Below are 27856 nucleotides of genomic sequence, written 5' to 3' on the forward strand. Positions count from 1 at the left end.
GAGTTGTGCATTTCTGGACTCGTAGCTTCTAGTCTGCATATGAAAGTTGATTTTCATCTTGTCTAGAATGTCATGGCCATTCCTCATCTCCTTCTCCAAATCCTACCCTTCCCTTCGGGAGACTAGTTAGGTCCTGCCTCCTTCAGGTCCACTGTTCTCTGGCCTATCTCTGGGCTCTTGTCTTCTGCAAGACAAGAGGGGACCCTCCATCCAGGGATTGCCTGGACTGTCATCTCTGGAGGTTTCTATGGAAAGCTAGTGCCACCCTATGCTGCTCCAAATCCCTCTACCCACTGATCCAGGCCACAGTGGTCCAAAGTCAATAATGTCTCCAGTTAATGCTTTTGTTCAGACAACCTCTCTCTGCTAGTCTGAGTTCTAGGGGAAGGCAGAATGGGATAATTTACAAAATAGAATTTAAGCCATATTCTGCCTCAAAATATCTTTCCTTAACCAGTTTCCATAGCATGACTTATGGGCTACTGGGGTAACTTTAGTAGCTCTCAATCATAATTAAGTTGGTAGTAATTAGTGTTACTGGATTAGTTTTCTGTTTTCTTACCTAAGGGCAGACCTCTGTGGAGGGGAAGAGAGAGAGAAGTAAAGGAAGAAGGGTCTGGAGCGCTTTGGGGCATGGTGTTAGGAAGGCAGATTCTGTTGAGGGTGGAGATGGGACACCAAAGAGAGGAAGGGACTAATGAAAAGGGCCTGGTGAGGACCAGGCCCTTGTCATAAATTTGGCTCACTTCTCAAGACTGCCTCTTTGTGAATAGGTCTGAAGAAAAGCACTTCAGGGACTGAGTCCAACATTCCAAGAAATGCTTTAATCAGCCTCATCCATGACATGCGGGGGAAAAACATTAGAAAGACAAGGCCAACTCAGCAGGAGGAATTCATCAACCTCGCAAGTTGATAGTTCTTGTTCTTGGTGTTTGGTTCACCCAGACTCACAGGTTCTGAATCCCTGCTGAACCATTAACCAAAGCTACCCTAGGTGAAGCCACCATCACTGTTGCCTGGACAACTGTTAATGTCTCTTAATTGACATCCCTTCTCCATTCTTGTCCTGTTCTATCTGTTACCATTAGCAGCCAGAGAGATTTGGGATGGAGAGGGGCACAATTCAAATCACATATCACCCCCCTACTTAAAACCTTTAATAGTTTCCCATTGTTGTTAAAATAAAATCAAAATTTCCTACAAGAGCCTGTTACTCTCTCTGACCTCATCCGATAGATAGACTCTCTCCCCTCAATCACTGCATTCTAGACATATGTACTCCTTTTTGTTCCTAGAACATACTAAACTCCTACCTTGGCCCTAATGTTCATTCCCTGGCCTTGAACTTGATTCTATCAGCTCTTTGCATGGCTGGATCATTGACAACCTTTGGATCTTTGTACAAATACCACCTCCTTCTTTGACCACTCTAACTGGGATAGTGTCCTTCACCAATTTCTATCTATCCCATCATCCTATTTCTTTCATATCTCTTATCACAGTTAGCAATTATCTCTGTTTATCTTCATATTGACTTTCCTTTCTTGTAGAATTTAAACTCCCAGAAGGAGGGGACCTTGTCATACTCATTTTGTTGTTCCCACTACCAAGCAATGCCTGGCACAAAGCAGGCACTCAAATATTTGATAAATGAATGAATGGGTGGAAAAGAAAACCAACAACAGAAAATCCTCAGACTTGTTGGTCCCATTGGCCCAACAGGACAGGTTATAAATTAGACTGATGGTGATTCAATGTCTGTTCCTTGTCCTTTGTTCTGTCCTACTGTGGCCTAGACAACCCTTAAGTTTCATCAGCATCCCTTATCTGAGTGCGAGGGTAGGCTCAGGACTCTGGCTTTTCTTAATATCTTTGATCTTGTATTTGACCAAGAAAGGTAAAAGAGATAATCTAATTTGTGGGTAAAAGTGACTGGCAAGTGGACTGAGATGGCAATATAAGAATCATAGGGTTTTAGAAACCGAGGAGATCTTAGGGATTATTTTGTCCAGGGAACTTAAGTCTGGCTATGCATTATAGTTGTCAGGGGAGATTTTTGCCCCCATGCTAACAATACTTTTTTTAAAAATAATTTTTAATTTTTCAGTTACAGTTGCATATAATATTAGTTTCAAGTACAGCATAATGATTAGACAATAACGGTACTTTGTTAAGATATAATTTACATACCATAAAATGCACAAATTTTAAGTATCCAACTTGATTAATTTTAATTTATATATACATCTGTGTAACCACCACTAAGATCAAGGTATAAAACATTTCCTTCACTCCTGAAAGTTCCCTTGTGCCTCTTTCCAGTCAATACTCATTTTCACCCTTCAGAGGTAACCTCTATTCTGACTCCTACCACCCAATTTTACTGGTTTCTGTACTCATATAAATGGAATCATACTGAATGAAGTCTTTTGTGCTGGACTTCTTTTGCTCAAAATGTTTTTTTTGAAAGTTATCCATTTTGTTTCATGCATAAATAGCTTCTTCTTTTTTTTCTTTTTTTTAAAGATTTTATGGGGGAAGGACTTTATTGGGGGAACAGTGTGTACTTCCAGGCCTTCTTTTTTTTTCCCCAAGTCAAGTTGTTGTTTCAATCTTAGTTGTGGAGGGTGCCGTTCAGCTTCAAGTTGTCCTTTCAGTCTTAGTTGTGGAGGGCGCAGCTCAGCTCCAGGTCCAGTTGCCGTTTTCTATCTAGTTGCAGGGGGCACAGCCCACCATTCCTTGCGGGAGTCTAACCGGCAACCTTGTGGTTGAGAGGATGCGCTCCAACAAACGGAGCCATCTGGGAGCTCAGCGTCTACTCAGCTCAAGGTGCCATGTTCAATTTTTAGTTGCGGGGGGGCGGGGGGGGGGCTAGGAATCGAACTGGCAACCTTGTGGTTGACAGGATGCGCTCCAACCAACTGAGCCATCCGGGAGCTCAGCGGCAGCTCAGCTCAAGGTGCCGTGTTCAATCTTAGTTGCAAGGGGCGGAGCCCACCATCCCTTGTGGGACTCCAGGAATTGAACTGGCAACCTTGTGGTTGAGAGCTCACTGGCCCATGTGGGAATTGAACCGGCAGCCTTTGGAGTTAGGAGCATGGAGCTCTAACCGCCTGAGCCACCGGGCCGGCCCCTTCTTCTTCTTTTTTTTTAATTGCTGATTAGTATTCCATGGTACATTTACCACGTTTGTTCATCCATTCTCTTGGGGAGCTTTTACAAAATGTAAACTCCAAAGCCTACCCTAGGCCCATTGAATTTGAATCTCCAAGGATGGAGCCTGGGAAACATATTTTTTATAAGCTTCCAGGCAATTGTGATGTACAGACGTGTGAGAAACACTGATTTTGTCCATCGACTCTGGTTCTACAGGTAAAGAAACCAAGGCTCAGAGTAGGAAAGGGGTTTTCCAAGCAGACACTTGAATCAGTAAGACTCAAGACTAGAATCTCTTCCACTGTGCTACTCTTTCCACTGCAAGGAAACTGAAACTGCTAATTAGTGACAAAGGCAGGTATATAAATCATAAGAGTTTCCATTTATTCAGTACTTGCTATATGCCAGACTCTGCTCTAGGCAATTACCATATGCACATTTAATTCTCTTAACCAGCTACACATCACAGCTGAGGAAACTGAAACTTAGAGCAGCCCAAGGGACAGGGGTAGTGAGTGACAGAGAGACGACTCAATCCCAAGTCTGCGTTGACTCCACAGCCACACAAGAAAGTTGGTACCTCTTCCCGAAGTGTAAAGGAGGAAAACTACAAACTCCTTGGTTGGTGGTCTGCCATCCTGGCCTAGTCCAGATTGCTACAGTAGAAATGAAACAAAACAAAACAAAACAGTATTTGCCCCACTTCTTAAGCCCTGGTTTTAGAACTCCTTCAGTTCCATACACTCAGTATTCCATCACTAAAAGCTGTTGACTGCCATACTGCCTATAAATGTGCTGGCTAACGCGAGGGGGACGTGTTTGCTTAATCACTAACTCTTCCTCTTCTACAGACGGGTCTCCCCACAGGGCTGGGGACTGCTCTCAGTGGGTCTGTAAGGGATGGCTCTCCACATCTGGGAAGCACAAGTGGGAAGGGCCTTGACTCTTTCATCAGGGAGTAAACCGACCGTAGCAGTCAGAGGCTGGAATGAGTCAGAGACACATCTGCTAGTTGAGATGCTAAACCTGGAGTCCTGAGAGTGGCACGCTTGTTTTTTATAATGAGGGAGTCTGGGAAGTATAAGGGATGGGCCAGTGAGAAAAGTGGAGACTTCTTTTTTGTAGCTGTTGGGGTTGGGGGAGCAGGATGGGAAAGGACAGGGAGAAAGAGAAGAAAGCTTGTGGATACTGACAAAGATGCTCTACCTGGCCAAACTTTAATTAGGTTCCTCTGAAACCTTTCCTCAGCTAGAACTCAACATTGGCCCCCATATCTGATCACTTCTTGATATCTGTTCAAGTTCTTCATGACCCATTTTTAATGTATAAGCCTGCCTTTAGCAAGACTCACATTAGGTCATTTTAGCAAGAATCCCCCTACCTTTCGTCTCCTCTTAGTAATTTTCCATTCATTGACCTTCTCACTCTGCTCATTGGCTATAAATCACCAACCATTTTTGTTGTATTCAGAGTTGAGCCTGATCTCCCCTCCCCTACTGCAAATCCCTATTACCAATTGTCCTCAGTAAAGTCTTCTTTACCATTTTTGCAAGTATCAGAATAATTTTTTTTAACACCACCAAAATGATTTGATCTCTTGGGCTGCATCTATACACACAGACCGATTTGACTGTTCTGACTGAACTGACTGGTCTAATTCTTATGCCTAACAGATACTAAATTGAATAATATTCTAATGGGTGGTTTAGGCCTTATGTGGAGCCTGCTTCAGGACTCTTCTGAAACCAAGAACCCTGTGGCAGGCCCGGGATCTGCCCAAGGGGCCCTGAATTAGAATTTGAGAGAAGGCTTGAGGCTGTGTTCCTCCTCAAGAAGCAAAAGGACACAAATCATCCAGGTGGTTACTTGTCCGTGTGAAATCTGTCTCCCTGTTCCACTGACACAGGAATCAGCATCCAGGCCTCCCAGATACTCATTCCTATAGCGTACAAGGAATAAAATGCTGGTAGGAGCTGCTGAAATGATTAATCTCCTGGTATCATTCTCTTCGGCCTGATTTAGTGTTCATTATTCACCAAAGACCTCAGTGGTGATGTGATTGATTTTGGTTTTGCCCTCCATAAACCATTTCTCCCCCTTTTCTTTGCCCCAGTAATCATTCTTTATTCTGATTTTCTGAATTCCTTTTACTTGGGTTACATTCTGCACTCACTATGTCTGGCCTGGAGTTGAGCCAATGGTTTGCTAGAGCTCTCAGCAACTTAATAGCAGAAGGAAGGGAAGAGGCTTTGATGTCAGATGAAATTTTCTATAGAAAATGATCAAAGCAGAACCAAGGAAATACAACTTGGCAAACCTTAAGACTGTGTTAAGAAATTAGTTCTGTTTAAAGAGAGTAGAAAAGGTTTTGAGACAGACACCTATGAAAGTGTTTTTCCAAGGGGGTCAAGGTCTCTTGATCCCACAAAGACACCCCCCGTCATGCAAATCACCCAGCAAAACTCCAATGTGCCATCCCTTTAGCCTCCTAGAGCTTCTGCAATGGAAACAGCAGAAAAAATGTCCAATGTCACTAAAGCAGAGCAAACTCATCTACAAGTGAAAACATTAACTCAAGCTTTCCTCTCACGGACATTAAAATGTGTCAAAATGGGCATCTATTCTGAAAAATAAAAAAAAAATAAAAAACTTAGAAAGGAAAAGGAGGATTTGCGATAAATGGAATTTTGTTCATCTGCTTCAGCTCTAATAGATATGAAATGAAGCAATACTTCTTTCAAGTTTTTGTTTTTCGTTTTCTGTGTTTTTTTTTTACTGCTAGAAAATGGAAAAAGCAGGGTAAAGAGAAATAAGAAGCTACTAGTTAGCAAGAGATTGCTTCCTTTATGCTAAACTCCTAACTATTCTGACGCACAAAAGTGAAGCAAGTACATCTGTTTAGCTTTCTTGAAAACTAAGAAAGGAGGGATAACTGACAAGTTCTTTAAACTATCCAAAATAGCCCCAGCTTCACTCACTCTGAAAGCATACTTAAGTTGCCAACTAAACTCATGCTTCCCCTCAAAGAGCAGAGGTCAAAGGAACTTTGTTTTTCACCTTGCAGAGGAGGCTTACTGCTTGTTTGCCTGTAATTTCAAGGACGAACGAGAATACAAACAACCATACTACAAAAATTACTTCAAGCTGCATCTCATGGGCAGGAAGATTCTCACCGATTCACAATGACAAGAATAAATTTTCATCAGCTGAAAAGCAGCAGTAAACAGACCAAGAGATCTGGTTTTACAAAAGAAGCAAAAGTAAAGAGTAGCATTTATTTTACAGAGGGGAGCTCTAGCAACCCAGGTCATTTGAAAATTAAACCTAAAGAAGATAGATTTCTGTAGGCAGCAGAAAAAAAATGGTTTGCCTACTTACAGCACCCTTTATCAGCCTCTCTAAGGGAAGCCAGAGCTGAGTGTCTTCCCTTTCCTTAGGCAGCGGAAGCAAGATGTGTTGCTGTGAGATTTTTATTTAAAAATTTTTTTTTAAATTTTAATATTTTTATTTTAAAGCTCTTTTTTCAGTGATTTTTTTTCAGTATCAGTTGTGCAAAACAATATAATAGTTAGACATTTACACCCTCACAATGTGATAACCCCCCCCATTTGCTACCCCTCTGACAGCGTATATAGCTGTTACAATTCCACTGACTCTATTCCCTATGCTGTACTCCACATCCTGTGACCATATACATATATATATATATATATTTTATTATATATATAATATATATATAATATATATATTTTATATATGTATATATTTTATATATATATATTAAATTACACTTGACATTCAATATTATTCAGCTTCGGCTTCAGGTGTACCACTCAGGGGTCAGGCATCTACACAGTCCAAGAAGTGGTCTCCCTAATAAGACAAGTGCCCACCTGACACCCTACAAATCTTAACAACATTATTGATTATATTCCCCAAACTGTCTTTCATATCCCCATGGCAATATTGTGGCTACCAATTTGTGCTTTCTACTCCCCACCTTCTCCTTCATCCCCATCTGAGCAACCCTCAGTTTTTTCTCTATATCTCTGAGACTATTTCTGTTCAGACAACTGGATTAAGAAACTGTGGTACATTTATACAATGGAGTATTACTCGGCCATAAAGAAAAATGAAATCTAACCATTTGCAACGATATGGATGGACCTAGAGAACATTATGCTAAGTGAAATAAGTCAGATGGAGAAAGACAAATACCATATGATCTCATATATATGTGGAATCTAAAGAACAGAATAAATGAGCAAACTAAGCCACGTGATTTTTAAAAGACCCTGGGAGCCCCCAGTTTCCCCATTTCATCTCTATCCTTTGAAGAGATGGCCGCAAGTCTTGTGGTCTGATCTCCCTATATTTCTCCCTAGTATTTGGAATTGGAATTGGTGTTGACGCAGAGGTTAGACGGTGTTAGAAGGGAAGTGGCTGCACTGAGGTTACTCATGGGTAGGATATAAAAAGAACTGAATTCAGAATGGATCCCAGCAGACTAAAACTTTGGCCTAATGAGTTAACCTGGAAAAATAAATCCTGCCAGAGAAAGGTTTAATTCAGCTTCTTTCAGAAGCTAATAAGGGGCACTAAGTGGAAAAGTTAAGCCCTAGGTGGGCAGGTTGCTGAGGCTTAGCCTGTCTTATTAGTAAAATCTCTGGGGATTTTCAATACTGGTCTCATAATTTTCAAATTTCTATGTAAATTTTCATCAGTTGAAGGGGCTGCTCTTCTGCTGGCTCTGTAAGTTATTAGGGTGTGGTTCTCTTCTTCTCCTTACTCATTTGGATTTTACTTGAGCAAACTAATTTACAAGGTCACTATGTATGACCCCTTGGGTAATGTGAAGCTTAGAGACTCTTCAGAAGGGAGCAGCTTACATTACAGGACCCTGAAGGAAGCATTGTCTGTTTTTGTGGGGAAGAGTGTGGCACAACCCTACATTGATTTATTCTGATTTCTAGGGACCAACTCTCTTTGGTAGCTTGTAGAGACAAGGGAAATTGGAAAGAGAACTGAATAAAAAATCAGGAGACCTGGATTCTATTTTAGGCTTTGTTACTTTCTCTTTGTGATCCTGGGCAAGCCACATAAACTGTCTGAACCCACTATCTCATCTGCTTACCACCATGGGCCAAAAAGAGGATTAAATGAGATCATGTAGACACCCTGAAAACTGTGAAGCACTCCACAAATGTGAATGTTTTCTAAATTTTAATTTGTTGTATGACCCACCAAGTAAGCTCTTCAGATAAATAAAGCATTCAAAGCTTTTTTCGTAATGGGTTTGCAGCCATAACACAGGTTGTAGTGAAAACCACCACTAAATCTAATCCAAAATGGGAAAGGAAAAGACTCATGTCAACACTGTCATCACTGGACCCGCAGATCCTGGCAAGTCTACCACTATTGGTCATCTGATCTACAAATGTGGGATCGACAAAAGCAGCATCAAAAAGTTTGAGAAGATGGCTGCTGAGATGGGAAAGGGCTCTTTCAAGTCTGCCTGGGTCTTGGATAAACTGAAAGCTGAACGTGAGTATGGGCTCACCACTGATATCTCCCTGTGGAAATTCGAGACCAGCAAGTATTATGTGACCATCACTGATGCCCCAGGACACAGAGACTTTATAAAAAACATGATTACAGGCACATCTCAGGCCAACTGTGCTGTCCTGATTGTTGCTGCTGGTGTTGGTGAATGTGAAGCAGGTCTCTCCCAGAATGGGCAGACCCGTGAGCATGCTCTTCTGGCTTACACCCTGGGTGTGAAATAACTAATTGTTGGTGTTAACAAAATGGATTCCACTGAGCCGCCTTACAGCCAGAAGAGATACAAGGAAATCGTTAAAGAAGTCAGCATCTACATTAACAAAATTGGCTGCAACCCAGACACAGTAGCAGTTGTGCCAACTTCTGGTTGGAATGGTGATGACGTGCTGGAGCCAAGTGCTGACACGTCTTGGTTCAAGGGATGGAAAGTCACCCATAAAGATGGTAATGCCCGTGGAACCGTGTTGCCTGAAGCTCTGGATTGCATCCTGCCACCAATTCTTCCAGCCTTTGCATCCTCCCCTCCAGGATGTCTGCAAAGTTGGTGGTATTGGTACTGTCCCTGTGGGTCAAGTGAGACTCGTGTTCTCAAACCTGGCATGGTGGTGACCTTTGCTTCAGTCAACATTACAACTGAAATAAAGTCTGTTGAAATACACCATAAAGCTTTGAATGAAGCTCTTCCTGGGGACAATGGGCTTCAATGTCAAGAATGTGTCTGTCAAAGATGTTCATCATGGCAATATGGCTGATGACGGAAAAAATGACCCACCAATGGAAGCAGCTAGCTTCAAGGCTCAGGTGTTTATCCTGAACCATCCAGGCCAAATCAGGGCCGGATATGCACCTATGCTGGATTGTTGCACAGCTCACCCTGCTTGCAGATTTGCTGAGCTGAAGGAGAAGACTGATGGTTGTTCTGGGAAAAAGCTGGAAGATGGCCTGAAGATTTTGAAATCTGGTGATGCTGCCATTATTGATTTTGTTCCTGGCAAGCCCATGTGTGTTGCGAGCTTCTCTGACTACCCCCCTTTGGGCTGTTTTGCTGTTTGTGACATGAGACAGACAGTTGCTGTGGGAGTCATCAAAGCAATGGACATGGTGGCAGCTGGAGCTGGCAAGGTCACCAAGTCTGCCCAGAAAGCTCCACAAGGCTAAATGAATATTATCCCCAATACCTTCCACCCCAGTCTTAATCAGTGGTGGAAGAATGGTCTCAGAACTGTTTGTCTCAGTTGGCCACTTAAGTTTAATAGTAAAAGACTGGTTAATGATTACAATGCATCCTAAAACCTTCAGAAGGAAAGGAGAATGTTTTGTGGATCATTTGTGTTTTATTGTGTGGCAGTTTTTAAGTTATTAATTTTTAAAATCAGTACTTTTTAACGGAAACAATCTGAGCAAAAATCTGTCACAGAATCTTGAGACCCATCAAAATAAAGTTTAATGAAAAAAAAAAGGATTCAAATATGGAGTTGGGAGGAGGGAGTAACATCTTGAATTTGATGGATATTAGGTGATGGGAATAAAGGGTTACAGGAAGTGGAGCTAAGTAGTAAAGAAGAAGAAAAAGGAGAGAAAGAAAGAAGCAAAGATATCAAACTCCTAGAGAAAGCCATGACTCTTGTTCGTTTTTTGGTGGAATTTGAAAAGCTATTCTAAAATTTATGTGGAAATGCAGAAGTTCAAGATAATCCTGGGGAAGACCAGAAACATGAAGAACTTATTCTACCACGACAGACACACCCCAGACTAATAGACAGAATAATAGACAAACAGAAAAGAATGGATATTCTAGAACCAGATCCACATATAGATAGACAACTGCTTAATCAAGATACATAAGTCTTTTTAGGACATGATGCTGGGTCACTTTTTTTTCCTTCTATATGGATATCCATATAAAAGGGGGAAAAAGAAAATCTGACCAAAATCGATTCCAAGTGCAAAACACTGTCAGATCATATTGTCACTAGCCATAAATTAATTAAAAGTAATATTTAAAAGTCAGTTCATCAGACATAATAATCACCTTTCAAGTGCTCTATAGCCATATGTGGCTAGTAGCTACCATATTTGAACAGCATAGATAGACAACAGTTCCAACATGCAAAAAGTTCTACAGGACAGCACTGTTCTAGAACAAATCATAGGAGAATATCTTCATAACTTCAGGCAAGGAAAAATTTCTTAAACAGAACTTAAAAAAAAAGAAAAAAGACGTTAACCATAAAAGAATAGCTGGAAAAATTGGACCTTGTCAAAATTAGGAACTCCTTTTCAACAAATAATACTATAAAGAGAGTGAAAATGCAAACCACAGAATGGGATAAGAGCCAGGATTAGGATGAGGCACTGAGGCACTTGGCTTGGACACAAATTTTTAAGGGGGCACCAAAAAACTCAATAATCAAGACAAGTAAGATGTCAATGCAATATTATTTAAAATTAAAATTAATGCAAAATATCCATGATGAACAAAATATCAAAAATTTTAAATAAAGGTAAGTATCAGTATTTCTGATTTTTCCTTTTGCCTCAGACTCCAATATGACTTGACAGCATTGTGGGAAATATTTGCAACACATACACAACAAATACCTATAATATTTAAAGAACTCCTATAGAGCAATTAAAATGTCAGACAACCCAACAGAAAAATAGGTTCAAGACCTGAAAGATATTTCACAAACCAGGATAGCCAAATAGTCAATAAATATATTAAAAGATGCTCCACTTCTCTAGTTACTAAGGAAATAAAAATTAAAATAAAAAATCATTCCACTACACACCCACCAAAATGGCTAAATACCAAGTATTGGGGAGGATGTAGAAAAAACAGAAGTCTCATACATGGCTGGTGGGAGTGTAAAATGACACACTACTTTTGAAAACTGGCATTATCTATTAAAGCAGAACACACATGTCCTATGATTCAGCAATTCAACTTCTAGATATAGCCAATAAAAATACGTTCATATGTTCATCAGAAAACTGTTCGAAGTGTGGAGGGAGGGCTGAACACAGGAAAGATGGAGCCCACCAGCTGGCTGTGTGGGAGGATGGTTCAACACAAGCACAATGGCGGCTGTCCCTCCGGCCCTTGCCCTGCAGCCACACAACTCAGTTTCTCCCTGTATGTCTCTAGCGCCTCCCAAGCTACTGTCCCTCCACTGGAGCTCAGGGTGAGTGCCTGTGAGCAAGTGAGTCTGTGCACAGGTCCTTTAAGAGGACACCTGGATTTCTAGCAGCTTTCCCTCTCACCTGGATGGACTGAAGCCCTGCTGATTTTCAGTCAGATGTTGTGGGGGCTACTCTGCACTGGTGCTTCAGGCTAGGGAGCCCAATGAGGGGTTGGGACCCCTCAATCTTCCAGTGGGAGCTCTGCAGCAGAGAGATCCTTCCTGATTCTCAACCACCAGACATAGGTGTGGGGCCAGGTGGTTTCACATCTCCGTCTCTCATACCAGTTTAGATGTGGCTTTTTAAAATCCTTAGTTATAGGACTTCTGTTCAGCTAGTCTTCAGATGTTTCTCCAGGTTTATTGTTGTATAATTTAGTTGTAAATTTTTTTACCTGAGAGGACAAGAGAAAGCTGTGAATGGGGACAGATGAACAGAAACCACAGTTACCAAGTCCTTGGGCACCACGGGATTTAGTGGTAATTTTGATGTAGTCATGGGAAGAGGGAGCACGGCATTTACCTATTCAGTCATCTTGATGGGAACTCTCTCAGATTTCTAAATGAGGGTCTTGGATGAGAGGCAGGCATCAGGATAAGGAAAAATGTCTTACCATTTCTGAAAAATCCCAAAATGGAGTATCTACTGTAAATCAGATTATTTAAAAGCACCTTTCTGCACTAAGGGATGTAATCTACTGTAAATACAAATTTAATCTGTGTTCAATGCAGACCTGTTTTTCCCTTAGCGACACAAATACTGACTTGTGTTTTCAGATGGGATAGGACCATCGTCTATGATATTTTCACTTGAAAAGTACACAGAGACATTTTATGAGTAATAATTTAATGATAAACTTGGGGTAATAATCAACTTGAGTTCAAAACAGAAAAGCCTTCCATGGTTGAGCTTTTTCCTCACCAACTTTGCTTGTCAGTGCTTTTTGTGGGAAAGATAAGGATTTGTGGCTTAAATTCTTTTTCCTTCATTTTTCACCTCCAAACTACCCAAATCTAATTGATCAGAAGAAAGTGCAGATGTACAGAAGAGAAGCTATCTAGGGATTTTATTGTCTCCTAATGGCCCTTGTGGTTCTACTAAATGATGGAAATCAGGGTATTTTTAGGCAGTGTGGGTGATGGAATGTGATCACTGCAGAGAATATGGAAATATTTTAGATTTGGACAGTTTAGTGACTAAATAAATGTTAAGCCTGCTTGAAAACAAGATTGTAGAAAACAAGTGATACAAATAATTGGCCTTTGCTACCTCTATCATATCAGTGAAAAGGAGGCATTTAAATGTCAGGGTTACAGAGACTTCTATCTTACAAAATATCAATCTAATTATAAAATAATTGTAAATGATAAAGTGGGTACCCATTTCCTTAGGGGAAAAAATGGTCCTGCTTTTCTCTGCCATTGGCCAAGGCAATATAAAAATTTAACTTACTCTAAAAAAAACAAAAGCAAAAAAAAACAAACAAACCTGTTCAAGAATGTTCCATTAAGGGAATGGATAAATTGTGGTATACTAATTCATGAAATACTATACAGCAATGAGAATAAACAAAATATTACTACACACAATAACAAATAAATCTTACAAACCTAATATTAAGCAAAAAAAAATCACACATAAAAGTACATACACATATGTAAAGCCCCCAAAACAGGCAAAACTTAAACATGGTGTTAGAAGTCAGGTTAACGGTTACCCTTAGGAGGAAAGGGACTGAAAGAGGGTGTGAGAGGGCTCTGGGTGCCAGAATATACTATTCCTAGACATAGGTTCAGGTTTCCAGGGTGTGTTCACATGGTGAAAATTCGTCATGCTGAAGACTTTTTTGTTAAATAAAAACATTAAAACTTTCAATAAAAACTTAAGAGAACTTTAGACATAGGTCATCAAAATGGCGGCGTGAGGTGAGCCTCTGGAAATCTCCCCTGGAATTTACAACAAATTGAACAACTACAACTCCACAAAGGACTCTGTGCACAGCAGACAGGCAAGACGAAGAGGCCCACTACTGAATTCACCTAAAGGTGGGGGAATCGCGTGAGCAGGGGAGGAGGGAAGGGAGAAGTGTGGGCGCAGGACCCAGACCTAGCTCAGTGCTCTGAGCTTGCTGCATCCTGGAACTTCCGCAGCTGTGGGAGAGGGAAGAACTCGGACTGTTAGGGCTCAGTTTATGGCCCACAGGGCTGAGGGAACAGCATATAACACAGCTGAACCCAACACTCACAGCAGAGACCTCAGAGCAAGGACTGAGGGAATAAGGCTGAAAACAGTGGTTTAAGCCCTCACTGACACAGAGAATGGAAGCCTTAGGCACTGAGACTAGCCGCCCCCTCCCTACCCTCCCAGAGCTCACCCCACCTGCACCTGCCCAGTGCTAGAAGTGGAACAGTAGCAGTGTCAGATCAAAAGAACAGAATATTTGCAGTTCAGACAACTGTGGTCTGCAGACACAGATTCACAGCCCAACTAATTCCGGCAAGGGGAGGGAGCTGTGGAAGCAGGACCGGCTGTGGTGGTGGTCGCAGACATTGCTCTGGGCCACCTCTCACAACTCACCCCGCCCCTGCCCCCACCTATCTGGGCAGATCCCTGCAGGAGTAAACAGAACTGCTGAAACATACAGGCTCTGAATCTGGTGCAGGAAGAGCTTTGGAACTTCAAAAGCTCTCCACTTACCTACACGGACACTGCACCCTGTGACCCAGGCGAACTATTAACAGAGGAGAAGGCGTCTCTAAGGGAATCCCCCCATTGTGTGAGAAGCTGGAATAGTGCAGAGAAAACATAACACTACAGTGTGAGAGAGAAAAAAAGGCTGCAGTCAGAGAGAAAATAAAACATTCTACCAACACGTACTGGAAAACAAAAGAAAGACCTCTTCCTATCAACCTGTTGCAGAACCCACTCCTGTAGATGTCTAGGAAGAGAAATAATAAATCATTAATTGCCATGAATAACCAAGGCAACAAGACAGCTCAGAAAGAAAGTGAAAAGTCTCCAGAAAATGAACTTAAAGATATGGAAATATGTGACTTAAATGACAGAGAATTCAAGATTGCAGTTCTGAAAAAACTCAACGAGATGCAAGAAAACACAGAAAGGCAGTTTAATGAACTCAGAAACACAATCAAAGAACAACATGAACATTTTACCAAAGAGATTGAAATTTTAAAAAAGAACCAAATAGAATTTCTGGAGATTAAGAACTCAATAGAAGAAATTAAGAATGAAATAGCCAGTTTAGGTAGTAGAGTTGACCAGATGGAGGAAAGAATCAGTGACATCGAAGATAGAAACCTGGAAATGACACAGATGGAAGAAGAGACAGATTTGAGACTTAAAAGAAATGAAAAAACTCTAAAAGAACTTTTGGACTCCATCAGAAAGAGCAATAAGAATAATGGGCATACCAGAAGGAGAAGAAAGGGAGAAGGCAACAGAGTATATTCAAACAAATAGTCGATAAGAACTTCCCAAACTTGTGGAAAGAAGTGGACCCTCGAATCCATGAAGCAAACAGAACACCTAATTACCTCAATCCCAAAAGGCCTTCTCCAAGGCACATTGTATTAAAGCTGTCAAAAATTAACAACAAGGAAAGAATCCTCAAGGCAGCCGGGGAAAAGAAGACAGTAACCTACAAAGGAAAGCCCATTAGATTATCATCAGATTTTTCAGCAGAAACTCTACAAGCCAGGAGGGAGTGTAACCAAATATTCAAACTATTGTAAGAGAGAAATTATGAGCCAAGAATAATATACCCAGCAAAGGTATCCTTTAGATATGAAGGAGGAATAAAGACCTTTCCAGACATACAGAAGCTGAGGATATTTTCTAATACACTACCTGCACTACAAGAAATACTAAAGGACACTATTTGAGCACCATCAACAGGGACAATTTGTGGCAACCAAACAATAAAAAGGGGGAGAATAAAGGCTTGAACCAGAACAGGGAATGGAGAAAGTAGGCATGCTGAAGAAAATGGAATACTCTAAATATCAAACTTTCTTTTACATAAACTTAAAGGTAACCACTCAAAAACAATCCAGAACTGAAATATATACTGTAATAAAAGAAGAAACAGAGGGAAATATCATAGAATACCACCACACAGAAATAACAGACAACAAAAAGGCAAAGAAACAATGGAGACACAGTCTTACCAGAAAACTAAAGATAGAATGATAGGAAATTCTCACATATCAATAATCACCCTAAATGTAAATGGACTGAACTCACCAATAAAAAGGCACAGAGTAGCAGATTGGATCAAAAAACTAAACCCAACCATATGCTGTCTCCAAGAGACACATCTCAGCTACAAGGACAAGCATAGACTCAAAGTGAAAGGGTGGAAATTGACACTCCAAGCAAATGGTATCCAGAGAAAATCAGGTGTAGCCATACTGATATCAGATGAAACAGACTTCAGGGTGAAAAAGGTAACAAGAGACAAAGATGGACATTTCATAATGGTAAAGGGGCTATATGGCAAGAAGACATAACAGTCATCAATATTTATGCTCTCAATCAGGGAGCACCGAAATATACCAAGCAACTACTAACAGAACTAAAGGGAGAAATTGCCCAAAACACAATTATACTATGGGACCTAAATACATCATTCACAGCTATGGATAGATCATCCAAACAGAAAATAAATAATGAAACAGCAGCCCTAAATGACACATTAGATAAAATGGACATAACTGACATTTATAGAACACTTCATCCTAAAACAGCAGACTATACATTTTTTCTAGTGTACATGGAACATTCTCAAGGATAGACCACATAATGGTACATAAAACTAGCCTCAGCAAATTTAAGAAAATTGAAATCATACCAAGCATATTCTCTGATCACAAGGCTTTGAAATTGGATAGCAATTGTAAAAAGAAAGCAGGAAAAACCACAAATACATGGAGATTAAACAACATACTTTTAAAGAACCGAGTCAAAGAAAAAATTAGAGGAGAGATCAAAAGATACATAGAAACAAATGAGGGGGAAAAAAAAAAAAACTTAAGAGAAAATAAAAGTGTGTTCAGACCATTCAAGGGCCCAGGGAAGAAGGAGATAAGGATTTTAAAAATGAAGAAAAAGTCAACTATCACAACGTAGTTTCTCTCTGACCCCACTCCCTCTCCCCCAGCTACGGCAGATGCTTCAGTTGTCATTTTATCCACAAGTGTCCTTGCATGTAGGAGGGGCTAGTCATTGCTTTCCTATTGGGTGCACAGGTGGCAGCCCTGAGCAGGTCAACGCCTAGATTAAAGCCTCACAGAAAGTTAGAGGTGGATGCAGGCCCAGAAACTGGTCTCCTAATCCCTGCTCCTGAGCTCTGCGCACCAGGGCCTGCTGCTCCTGTGAGTCAGGCGTGCTGACCACACTGAGGCTAGGCCCCAAGCAGTGAATGCTTTGACTCTGTGTCCCTAACTTATAGTGATGCCAAGGATGGAGAAGGCCTCCTAATTTATTTCACACTTGAAGCGACAAAGCAGCTATCCAGTCCGTCATCACTGTACACTTCCCAGGAAGCAAATGTCGACGCATGCAAATACAGGACATAAAAAGGCAATTTTAAACAATCACTTTCCCCTTTCTAAAAGCCAAATGACTGACGGTATTGAATGAGGCCTGATGGCATTTGAGAACAGACTAAACCAAGGGAAGACTGAAACATACAATGCCTGGGATCCTGTCTGCAACGACTATTTCTAAACAAGTGAGTAGAGTCGCACTTCTCATCCTTTCATCTTTTAAACAAAATTCAAATTGTGGTTTAGAATGTTTTGAATTTAGTACTTTTGTTCCAAGATGAATCTTCTTACAAATATCTGAATATAAAGAATGAATCTGTAAGCACGGGTTTGAGGAACAGATGGAGACAGAAGTGGTGGATGTCTAGCAGGCAATTTATGGCTGGATCTTATCTTTGTGGGGGTTATCAGAGGGGGTTACGGAAGTCTTTCCTCTCTGTAATGCTCCCATTTCTCTACTTTTTCTTCAAGATAGCTGCCCTATGAGCAAAATGCAGACTTCTAAGGGCTCTAGGGACTGTTTTGGCCCCTAGACCCAGCTACACAGGTATTTAAATTGGATACAGACTCTAGTTTTACAGTTCTTTCCAATATCCTCCCCAAAATCCAAGTATCATTCCCTGTTCAACTAAAGTCAGTTTTCTCTCAACTAACAATCTATTTCTTTGAATATATTTTCCCCAAATTGTATTCTTTCTTCTCTGAATCAAAGATGATACCCTGCCCTACACCCTGACCCCGCCATCTAATCTTTTTGGTTCCTATTTTCTATTTCTCTCCTGTAAGAACTCTTCTCTCCCTCTGACTGGTGTCCTGGCTCTGGTTCCTTACCTCTTTGCCCAACTCTGAACACTTGGCACCTTTGCTTCCCTGTGCCTGACTGTAACGGCATGTTTGCTATAATGCTTACCATGGGCAAGTGTGCTTGGAAGAGAGAAATATTCATGGTGTAACCGAGACATGGCAAGTTGCATGTTACAATAGCCTTCCCTTATCTGCATTTTTGCTTTCCATAGTTTCAGTTACCCATGGCCAACTGTGGTCCAAAAATATTAAGTAGAAAAATTCCAGAAATAAACAATGAATACGTTTTAAATTGCACACCATTCCGAGCAGTGTGATGAAATCTCTTGCAGTCTCACTCCATCCTACCCCCGATGTGAATCACCTTTGTCCAGCCTATCCATGTTGTATACTCTACCTTCCCGTTAGTTACTTAGTAGCCATCTCGGTTATCAGATTGATTCACAGTGCTTGTGTTCAAGTCACCCTTATTTTACTTAATTATAGCTTCAAAGCACAAGAGTAGTGATGCTGGCAATTCAGATACACCAAAGAGAAGCCATAAAGTGCCTCCTTTAAGTGAAAAAGCGAAAGTTCTCAACTTAAGGCACTTTATCATCTCACATCATCACAAGAAGAAGGGTGAGTACAGTACAATAAGATATTTTGAGGGAGAGACCACATTCACATAACTTTTATTACAGTACATTATTTTAACTGTTCTACTTTATTATTAGCTATTATTGTTTAGCTCTTACTGTGCCTAATTTATAAATTAAACTTTATCATAGGTATGTACTCGTATGTGTAGGAAAAAACATAGTATGTATAGAGTTTGGTACTATCCTCAGTTTCTGGCATCTACTGGGGGTCTTGGAACATATTCCCCACAAATAAAGGGGGACTACTGCATTTTAACTTTTGAGGTTCCTCCAGACTGTCTTGAAGAACCAGAAACAGCCCTTTTCCCGGACTGCATTCCAACCTAGAGCCATTTGCACAAGATGTACACTCGACAGTAATACAGCCACTTAGAAGTAATTGTCTCAATGTGAAGCATACATTTCCTTATAGCCTTGAATTCACAGAGTTCCAAAGCAATAAATACAATCTGGTATTTGGTTTCCTAGACTCACAGGTCTGCTTTTCAAAGACTCAACCAGAGACTGAAACCAAATATTTCAACCTACAATTTACTTCTTTTGAGGTAAAGGTCAGTCTCCTTTCTACATCTGTTTGCCAGGATGTTTGAGTGACCAAAACCAACAGGCTGTAATGCCTCCCACCCCCATTCCTGGTAATTCCCTTTACACTGGGCCATCCTGCTGAGGGCTGTGCCCAAAGTGAAGCCATCAGTGTTAGTGCCTTGATCCTTCATGAGATCCCTGTTGTTTTAGCAGAAGAGACACAGATACATTCCCTACCTTCAATGCAAGTCAGTTTTTTCCTTTACTTTCAGAGCAGTTTGACCAAAGGAACTATCTCATTCTCAGGGCTCCGCTCAGTTGGGAGATTTGTAATTTCATGCTTCCAGGGTATGCTTTCATTATTCCCCGAACTCGGTCTTCATATCATCTGCGTTGTCGGCTCATTGCATCATTGCTGCTTCTTCCAAAAGGTTCTTCTTTCTTACACATATCTCAACAGAGCTCGGCATTTGGGTAGGGTACAGTGAAGGGTACCGACTTGCAGCCTTCTCTTCTCAGGTATCATCTCAGTTACCTGTCTACAAAGCATAGGCAGTTGCCAGCTGCTTTTACAATAATTTAGGTGCTTAAATATTCAGGAAAATTTTGCACCCAAATAAGAAACTGACTCCAAAACTCCAATTAGCAGAATGTACCAGGCAAAAAATCATCTAGGCACCGAGGGCTTGGGGAACGTTTTTCTATAGAAGAAGCAAACAAAGAAAAAATAGAAGATAAGGAGGAGGAAGAGAGAAGGAGGAAGACGAGGAAGAAGATAAGGTGAAAGGAAAAAAGAAATTGAGCCCATAGATATCGTGCTAAGCATAAGTATCGTACTGTACCAAAACACCCACTGAGAAAGAGAAAGAGATTTCTTTTTACCCCGCACTGGCTCACCTCTCACTGTACAGGGCCCTCTCCCAGGAATTGTAAGTAGCAGCTCTCTGTGGTCAATAACAGATAATTCCAGATCAAAAGACGGTTCTAAAATCAAGATGTTTTTAGCTCAATGGTTCTCCAATGGACTCCGGGATCTCTAGTGGGTCTGCAAAGATTCTTCCAATCATTTTGTGGGCTGGGTCAAAATGCAAGGCACAGAAGTGTGTTGGGTGATTTTTTTTCCTCTTTTGAAACATATTTTCCACTGCGGATTTCAATCAAAACTTAAAAGCACCGAAGCAAACATGTTTAAGAGGAGCTGTATATAATCACAGGGATTCAGCGAAAACACCTCAAAGGTGTTTCTTTTTGTTTGTTTCCTGGCTGTTTATTTAATCTAGTAAATAGGTATAAATAGAGCAGACACTTTTGTTGAGCACTCTTTTGTTCTGCTCAAGGAGTTTAAGGACTGAAAATCCTGAGACTTATCAGGCCAGATGAAAAGATGAACCTTGCAAAGCACATCTTTTTGAGGGGAGGAAAGTCAGGTTCTTTCTTAGCCTGAGTTTCCCATTTCCCAATGTCATTTACTTTCTCTCTCTCTGCACTGCTTTCTAGCTCAGTGCCCACAGTTTTGAAGTCAGAAGCAGCATTGCCAAGAAGAAGCTTTATCTGCTGCCACGGCTATCTTTACTCAGGTTTCTCTTCCAGGGAGCAGGAGCTCAGGTGTAGCGTCGGGGGGGTTGTCAGGTGCAGCTGCAGTTTAGGAAGACCTGTTTTCCCTCATCCCAGCTCCACAGGAAGAGTTAACCTCAGGAAAGCCTGTGCTGCTGGAGAGGAGTTTTATGAGTTATCTAATGACCAGCTGGGAGCCACATAGCACCACAAAGCTGCCAAGCCACCTAGGCTGCTCAGATGCTATGAGATAAAATGTACTTATGGCTAGGTCTGCCTTTCCCTTTACCAGAGCGACGTGCACATTCAGCTATTTGTTAGACTAATTTGCACAACCACAATTTCTTAGAAGGATTTCAAAACAGATGGGCTGTCTACACTGCAGGTAAACAGTGTGGAAGCTATAAATTAGAATGCACTTGGAGGTTTCTAATTGGATTTTGCTGATGTACTTGCAACCCCATTTACCTATCCAGATAATTCAGTTATGTTGTGCAAAGTGCTCTCTGATAATTCAGATACCTCCCTGAATTATCCAAATGCTGTTAGCCTTCTTGATCTTTCGGTGCAGAACCCCCCAAGAATAAAGGAAGCAAAGTTCTTCCCACCTAGCTTGATTGATAAGATGAAAACAACTTGCTCACACTTTGAATGTGATTGAAAGAGAAAAGGAAAAAAACCAGTCCTAACATCTGGATGAAATTATTACATACCTCTCCACGACCTTCTGGTTCTTGAATGTTTCAGCTAATGATTCCCTCTTCCAAAGTCTACAGAGGCTCAATGACTCAGCCTATCAGGGAAAGACACTTTGCTACCAGCGACTGCAAATTGGTTTAAATAGGTTGACAAGATGCTATAGCTGTGACCAAACCCCTGGCAGGGGAAGGTGGGGCAGCACATGCCACGTGAGAATGCTCACGTGTTTCCGTGTGGGTACCCAGTGGGAAGGGTATTTGCCCTTCTGGAGAAACCAGAGGTTCTCTACTGTACTGCAGGGTATCCTAGTCCTGGAATCTGCTTCACGCAGGTAAAGCCATGAACCCGCTCATGTCTTTAGGAGATGATCTATGTTTGATTCCTATTATGGCTAGTGTTTCTGGATCCCTAAGATATAGTAGAAAGAGGACCAGAGTAGCAGAAGACCTGGTTTCAGCTCCAACTGCCACTTACAAGCTCTGGGATTTTAAGCTAATTTATCTGCCTTCCTGAGCTTCAGGGTTTTTTTCGTTTATTTTTTGTTTTTTAAATCAGTAATGTGGGTAAATAATATCCTCAATGGAGATCCTGGAGGACAAACTGAGATAATAGTATGTAAAGTGCCTGGTGGGGCTCCATGCACAGGAACTGCATATAAATCTGGGGAGCAGATTGTGACAAAAGAGGACTCTAACTTGAAAGACGAAGATCCCACACTTAGAATGGGAGCCCAGGGAAGGGGTTCAATTATTGCCAAGTATTCCTGTCTTACTGTAACTTTTTGTAGGATGTTTATTCTTAAGGCAGAAGAGTAGAAAAGGCACTGAACTGGAAGTTAGGAAATCAGAATCCTAGTCCTGATTCTGGTAACAACAGAGCTCAGCAAATCTGGGCAAGTCATGGAATCACTTTATGTCAGTTTCCTCATCTATATAATAGGGATACTCAAACTTTCCCATTCCAAAGCATAGTATTATTGTAAAGCTTAAATAACATGGGGTCTATGCAAAAATGTAACTTATTTTGGTCAATAACTTCAAAACAATCTAGCACGCTAACAAGCTTATGTGAAACTTAAACCCTGTTTCTGAATGAACTATAGGGTGGCCGGTTAGCTCAGCTGGTTAGAGCGCAGTGCTCATAACACCAAGGTCGCTGATTTGATTCCCACATGGGCCAGTGAGCTGCGCCCTCCACAACTAGATTGAAAACAGAGATGTGACTTGGAGCTGATGGGTCCTGGAAAAACACTCTGTTCCCCAATATTCCCCAGTAAAAATTAATTAATTAAAAAAATAAAAATACATTTAAAAAATAAAAAGAATGAACTATAACTGGCAATGCCACCCCCGCTGAACTCACCCACATAGTCCCTTGGATTCTGTGGATAGTCCTGGAAGGGCAGTGAGAAATAACATCAGGAAATGAGAAAGGCTTGGCTCCAGCTTTTCTAAATCTCCTGTAGTGCATGGTTGAAGCTTCTAGAACTAGGGCCATGTCTTTGATGGATGGAATTGAAGGGCCTGTTTAGAGCCAAAGGGCTTCAGGATCTTGTTCCCTGCTCTGACCTAGCATTTAGTAAGAGCAAATTAGGGGGTCTGGGAGGCAGGGAGGGGGTCATCCTTGCCACTTTGGGAAGCTTCGTACAAAGTCCCACCCTCAAATCAGCCACAACCTTTTAAATATTCACTGTCAGCAGTAGTAGAGAAGGAGGACCATCCTCTTTATCAGACTTTTTGTTTCCCTTCCTATCCAAGAAAATACCTGCAGAAGAAAGTTAGGAAAACCTGTGTTTTTTGTTTTATTTTTTGCTTTTGCTTTTTCTTCCATGATTCAGCATATTTTAGACGTGTCCTGGGTGTATGGTTCAGGGGAGTGGTGTATGGAGCAGGCTGTCAACTCTGAAGCACTGAGGCTCTACCTTCTTGTCATAGCAAAGGGCTCCCTGGAACATTCCTCCCATTTAGGGGTCAGTCTGGGTCCTAAAGCAAAGGCATTTGCCCCAAATTCTTCTGCATAGACATGGGAACATGTGGCTATAGATCTTTTCCCACAAATGCTGCCTTTTGCATGGAGCCCCTGAAGCGGTGGGTTGGGGTAGGGGTGGCAAAGAGGCAGTACACAGACAGTGATAATTAGGAGTCAGCCTTTCCTCAGGTGCCTTGGCCTTGGTCTGCAGAGCAGAAGACACTGCTGGCTACCCCAGTTGCAGGCATACAGAACCTTCTCCCCAATTTGTCCATAAACAATACCTACTCATATTCATAAGGACAGGCACACACTAGAATTAACACAATCGCTGGCATTTAAAGTCCTCAAGTAGATTTCAACTGTAGGCTTGCCACACTGGTCCATGTAGTCTATCCTTTTAGAAGGGGTCATTAGTATGAATTTCTTTCTTTTTTTTTTAAACAGAATTTCTTTTTCTTTTCTTTTCTTTTTTTTTTTCAATTGGGGAATATTGGGGAATAGTCTGTTCTCCAGGGCCCGTCAGCTCCAAGTCATTGTCCTTCTATCTAGTTGTGGAGGACGCAGCTCACTGGCCCATGTGGGAATCGAACCGGCGACCCTGTTGTTCAGAGTTCGTGCTCTAACCAACTGAGCCACCTGGCCACCCCAGTATGAATTTCTTTTTAATGCTTATGGGGCTTCTACCCCAGGAATAACTTGGAAAAATGAAAAAAAAAAACAAAATCCTTCTGAGAGAACTTGTATCTATTTAGATCCACAGTAAACAAGCAGATAAAGGGTTTCTTACTTAATATTTCTAAGATGTGGGGTATGTCAGTTCATTAGAGAAAAGAGTAAATAGGGACAGTTTTCATTTTGGGGGCATCTGGTAAGGAGGTCTTTAAAAGGACCTGCCGTTCCAGGGAGTAGATGGTCTCTCTTCAGGCCTCTACCGTTTGGACTTCCACCAGTCTGGGCCAGAGGAGAGTCCAAGTCAGCCAGGAGTCCAAGGGCAGAAGACCTCATAAGCAGAAGGGCTGTACTTGTGAGTATAGGGCTGCCAGGACTGCGGTAGGCGCATCCCCCATACCCTAAAAGGCTTGTCCCGTTTGGTCCTCCTTCTTCTAATTTTTCAGGCCCTGTGATCTTTACTACAAAGCAAACCATATGATTTTGATTCTGGCTCCTGGCTTACTGAGAGTGTTTCATGTCTCCAGTGGCAGGAAGCCATCCAGCCTCTTTAAGCAGCTGCTCTGGCATCTAAGAGAGCAAGCCAGCTCTTTTGGACTCTCTCACCAGCTGGGCATGGCAGCCAAGTGGAGGGCAATGCTCAGTGGAAGAAGGGTAACAAGAATGACTATAGGATGGGAAGACACTCATGGGGTTCACAGAGGTGAACTCCAGGCCCACGTACCTGTGGGTGTCTGTCCAGAGAACTGGCTTTAGCCCCTCCATGCTACCCTAGATTTCTATCTGAGTATTCCTGTGAGATGACCCTTCCCTGGAGATGGGAGACCAGGCCCTAGTCCTTCTGGAAGAGATAGGGGAGGGAAGTACTGTCTGACATAAGGGACACCCGAAGCTTCTAATCCCCCAGATTGGTGCTTCAGTCACCAAGATGATTTCAGTGAGACAAACTTCAGATGAGCTTCAATGTGATTCATTAGAAGAAAATTCTGTGACTTGAGTGGTAGGCAAGGCAAAGGCTAGAGAAAGTCCATTACTTCTCAGAAGAGATCGAAGCTAGTAGTCTTGTATGAAAGGGGTAAAGGGATGGCGACAGGCTAAGAAAAACCTTACTTGTTTTGTTTATTTATGTAATGCTTTGTAACGTTCAATAATTTGTTTCTGTCTTTGGGCCTGTGCACTTGCTGACCTTTCCACTTGAAATGTTTTTTCAGCAGACCCCCATATGGCTATCTCCTTCTTGTTCTCCAGATTTCAAATGGCTCTTCTTCAGAAAGGGCTTACCTGACCAAACTCTTTCAGGTGATTCCCATTTCACCCCCTATCACATGATCACTTACTCTTTCCCTAGAACTCATTATTATTTGAAATTATATGTTTATTTACTTGTTTTGGTCTAATTATTCAACCATGATGTAATCTCCATGAAAATATCCCACCTATCTTGTTCACTGTTAATCCTTAATGCCTAGAATAGCACCTGTAGCACAGCAGGTGTTCAATAAATACGTGTTAAATGAGGGAATAAATGAGTGGAGTGTTAGGGTTGAGAGAGCTAGCCAAAGATAGCTAGGTAAAATTGGAATGGGATGCATATTGCCAGGAAGAACAGAAATAATCAGGAGAGGAAACTGAGAACAGTAATTCAAAAATTCTGAGAAGTGGTAATGAAAAGTGAAAATAAAATAACAACCACATTTTGTCTGATGTCTTCCAGCTTTCATCATATTCAACAAACCTTTGTTAAATACATACTATGTGCCCAGCAATATGCTAAAAGCTGTGGAGACAAAGATAAATGAAGTCATAGATTGAAGAGGATGGGGAGAGGAAGTCAAGTCAGGAGTTGCTCTCTCTTGAGTTGTTAAGCCATTCACTGAGCTTGCCATCTGATAAGGAGACGCATAACAAAACAGCTACATAAAAACCGGGACAGGGACTATCAGGAGTGTTAGTGAATTTCAAAAAGGGGAACACGTCAGGGGAACCTACAGAAGAAATAACATTTGATTTGGTCCTTGAAGATAAGCAAAGAGTTCATCAGGCGGAGAGGAAGAAAGAGTATTCCAGGCAAGGAAACAGCATGAGCAAAGGCGTGGAGGCATGAAAGTACTTGTTATGCTTGGAAAATAGCAAGCAGACCAAATTGTTCCCTGTGATGAGAGTAGAGTATGCAGGGGAAAATGGCTAGACATGAGGCTGGAAACATGGGTGGAATGAAGTGGTGAAGGGCTGGCCTTATTATGGGACATGCTAAAGAATATGCACTTAGCTAACTCAGAACAACCTAGATTTTGGAGGGAAATTGGAGGTGATAAATTTGTTCTGTTTGAGAGAAAAAGGGGCTCTTAGGATTGTAGCATGGCAGAAAGAGAATTTCCTGAGCCTGGTTCTGAAGGGGATGGTGCTAAAAAGCACTGCAGTCTCCTGGTGCGGCCAGATCCTGCTCCTGCTCTCCCACAGGCCCCTGGGACAGTAGGACTTTGAATGCAGATGACTATGTGCTCAGCTAGGTGAGCCAAGGCACTGCTACTTGGAAGCCTCAGCAGAAGTCTCCATGTCCTAGAGAAAAGGCCCCAGAATTGTCACTGGCAAAGAGCACCAAGGGTGGCAGGCACTGACTGAAAGACATCTTCTTCTGCCAAATACCTGTAAGCTTCTGAAAAAGGACCAAGATTGGATTTTCCACCCATTGGTGGATAGGAGCCAAGGATATTTAATTTAGAAAACTAAAGAAATGTGACATTACAAAATTAGTCACTTTCATTAAGTTTCTGACACTTTTTTCTAAAAAAAAAATATGACATTTAGATGATATATATGTCATGGAACAAAGTTACCTAGTAACAGTATTTAACACCAGCCTTCACACTTTCTTTTAAAGTATGTAGGTTTCTTGGTTCAAAGAAACTCCAGCTTGATTTGTGTAACCTTCCTTCTCAGGAGCTAGAGGCCGGAAGTGTTCTAGGATACGTGTATATGGGTGTGCACCCTGCTTGGTGAGTGTGCCTCACACCTGAGCACCATTCCCGTCCTTGTTACCAATTCATTGGGAGCCTGAGTCAAAGGCAGACATGGCCACAGTCTTGCCCTGAAGTGGGAGGGAAGGGAGCTGGGCAGAGTGGCACACAGGACTGGGATTACTCAGGATTGGGGCACTTCACTTTCCTGTGAAACCCATACACAAGTCTGCACTGCCCCCAGGTGGCCATACAAGAGCTCTGCCCCACACTTTGGGGAGAATGTCTGAGATGTGTGTGTCTCTTCCAGCTGGAGTTCTTTGGAGACCCAGTAGCTGGGAAACAAAATGATAAGCTAAGAGTTACAATCACCAAATTGGGCACTGAAATGTGTAACAATGTCTTTTTGCAATGTCACTATACAATTTTGGCATAAACTTAAAATTTATTCAGAGAAATTCAGTTCACTAGCTGAAATGCTCAGAAATTTTGGGCAAGAGAATGCTAGGTAATTGAAGTTTAGCTAAAATAATTTTTCAGTTTTTAACCAGTGAAGATATATATTAAA

General features: G+C 41.5%; 1 protein-coding gene across 2 annotated transcripts in view; it reads right to left on the minus strand.

Annotated features, from left to right (window-relative positions):
- The window catches only part of ASIP (agouti signaling protein), a 90701-nt gene that overhangs the window by 15292 nt on the left and 47553 nt on the right, over positions 1–27856 (minus strand). Inside the window, exon 9 of one of the 2 annotated variants that reach the window (XM_074318251.1) lies at positions 20336–20382. In XM_074318251.1, coding sequence (XP_074174352.1) covers positions 20336–20382 — 47 coding nt within the window. Of the gene's footprint in view, positions 1–19675; positions 20127–20335; positions 20383–27856 lie in introns of those variants that run through there. The other variant, XM_074318252.1, reaches the window with a different exon arrangement.

Source organism: Rhinolophus sinicus, linkage group LG13 (genome assembly GCF_036562045.2).
Source record: "Rhinolophus sinicus isolate RSC01 linkage group LG13, ASM3656204v1, whole genome shotgun sequence".
Classification (NCBI taxonomy): Eukaryota; Metazoa; Chordata; class Mammalia; order Chiroptera; family Rhinolophidae; genus Rhinolophus; species Rhinolophus sinicus.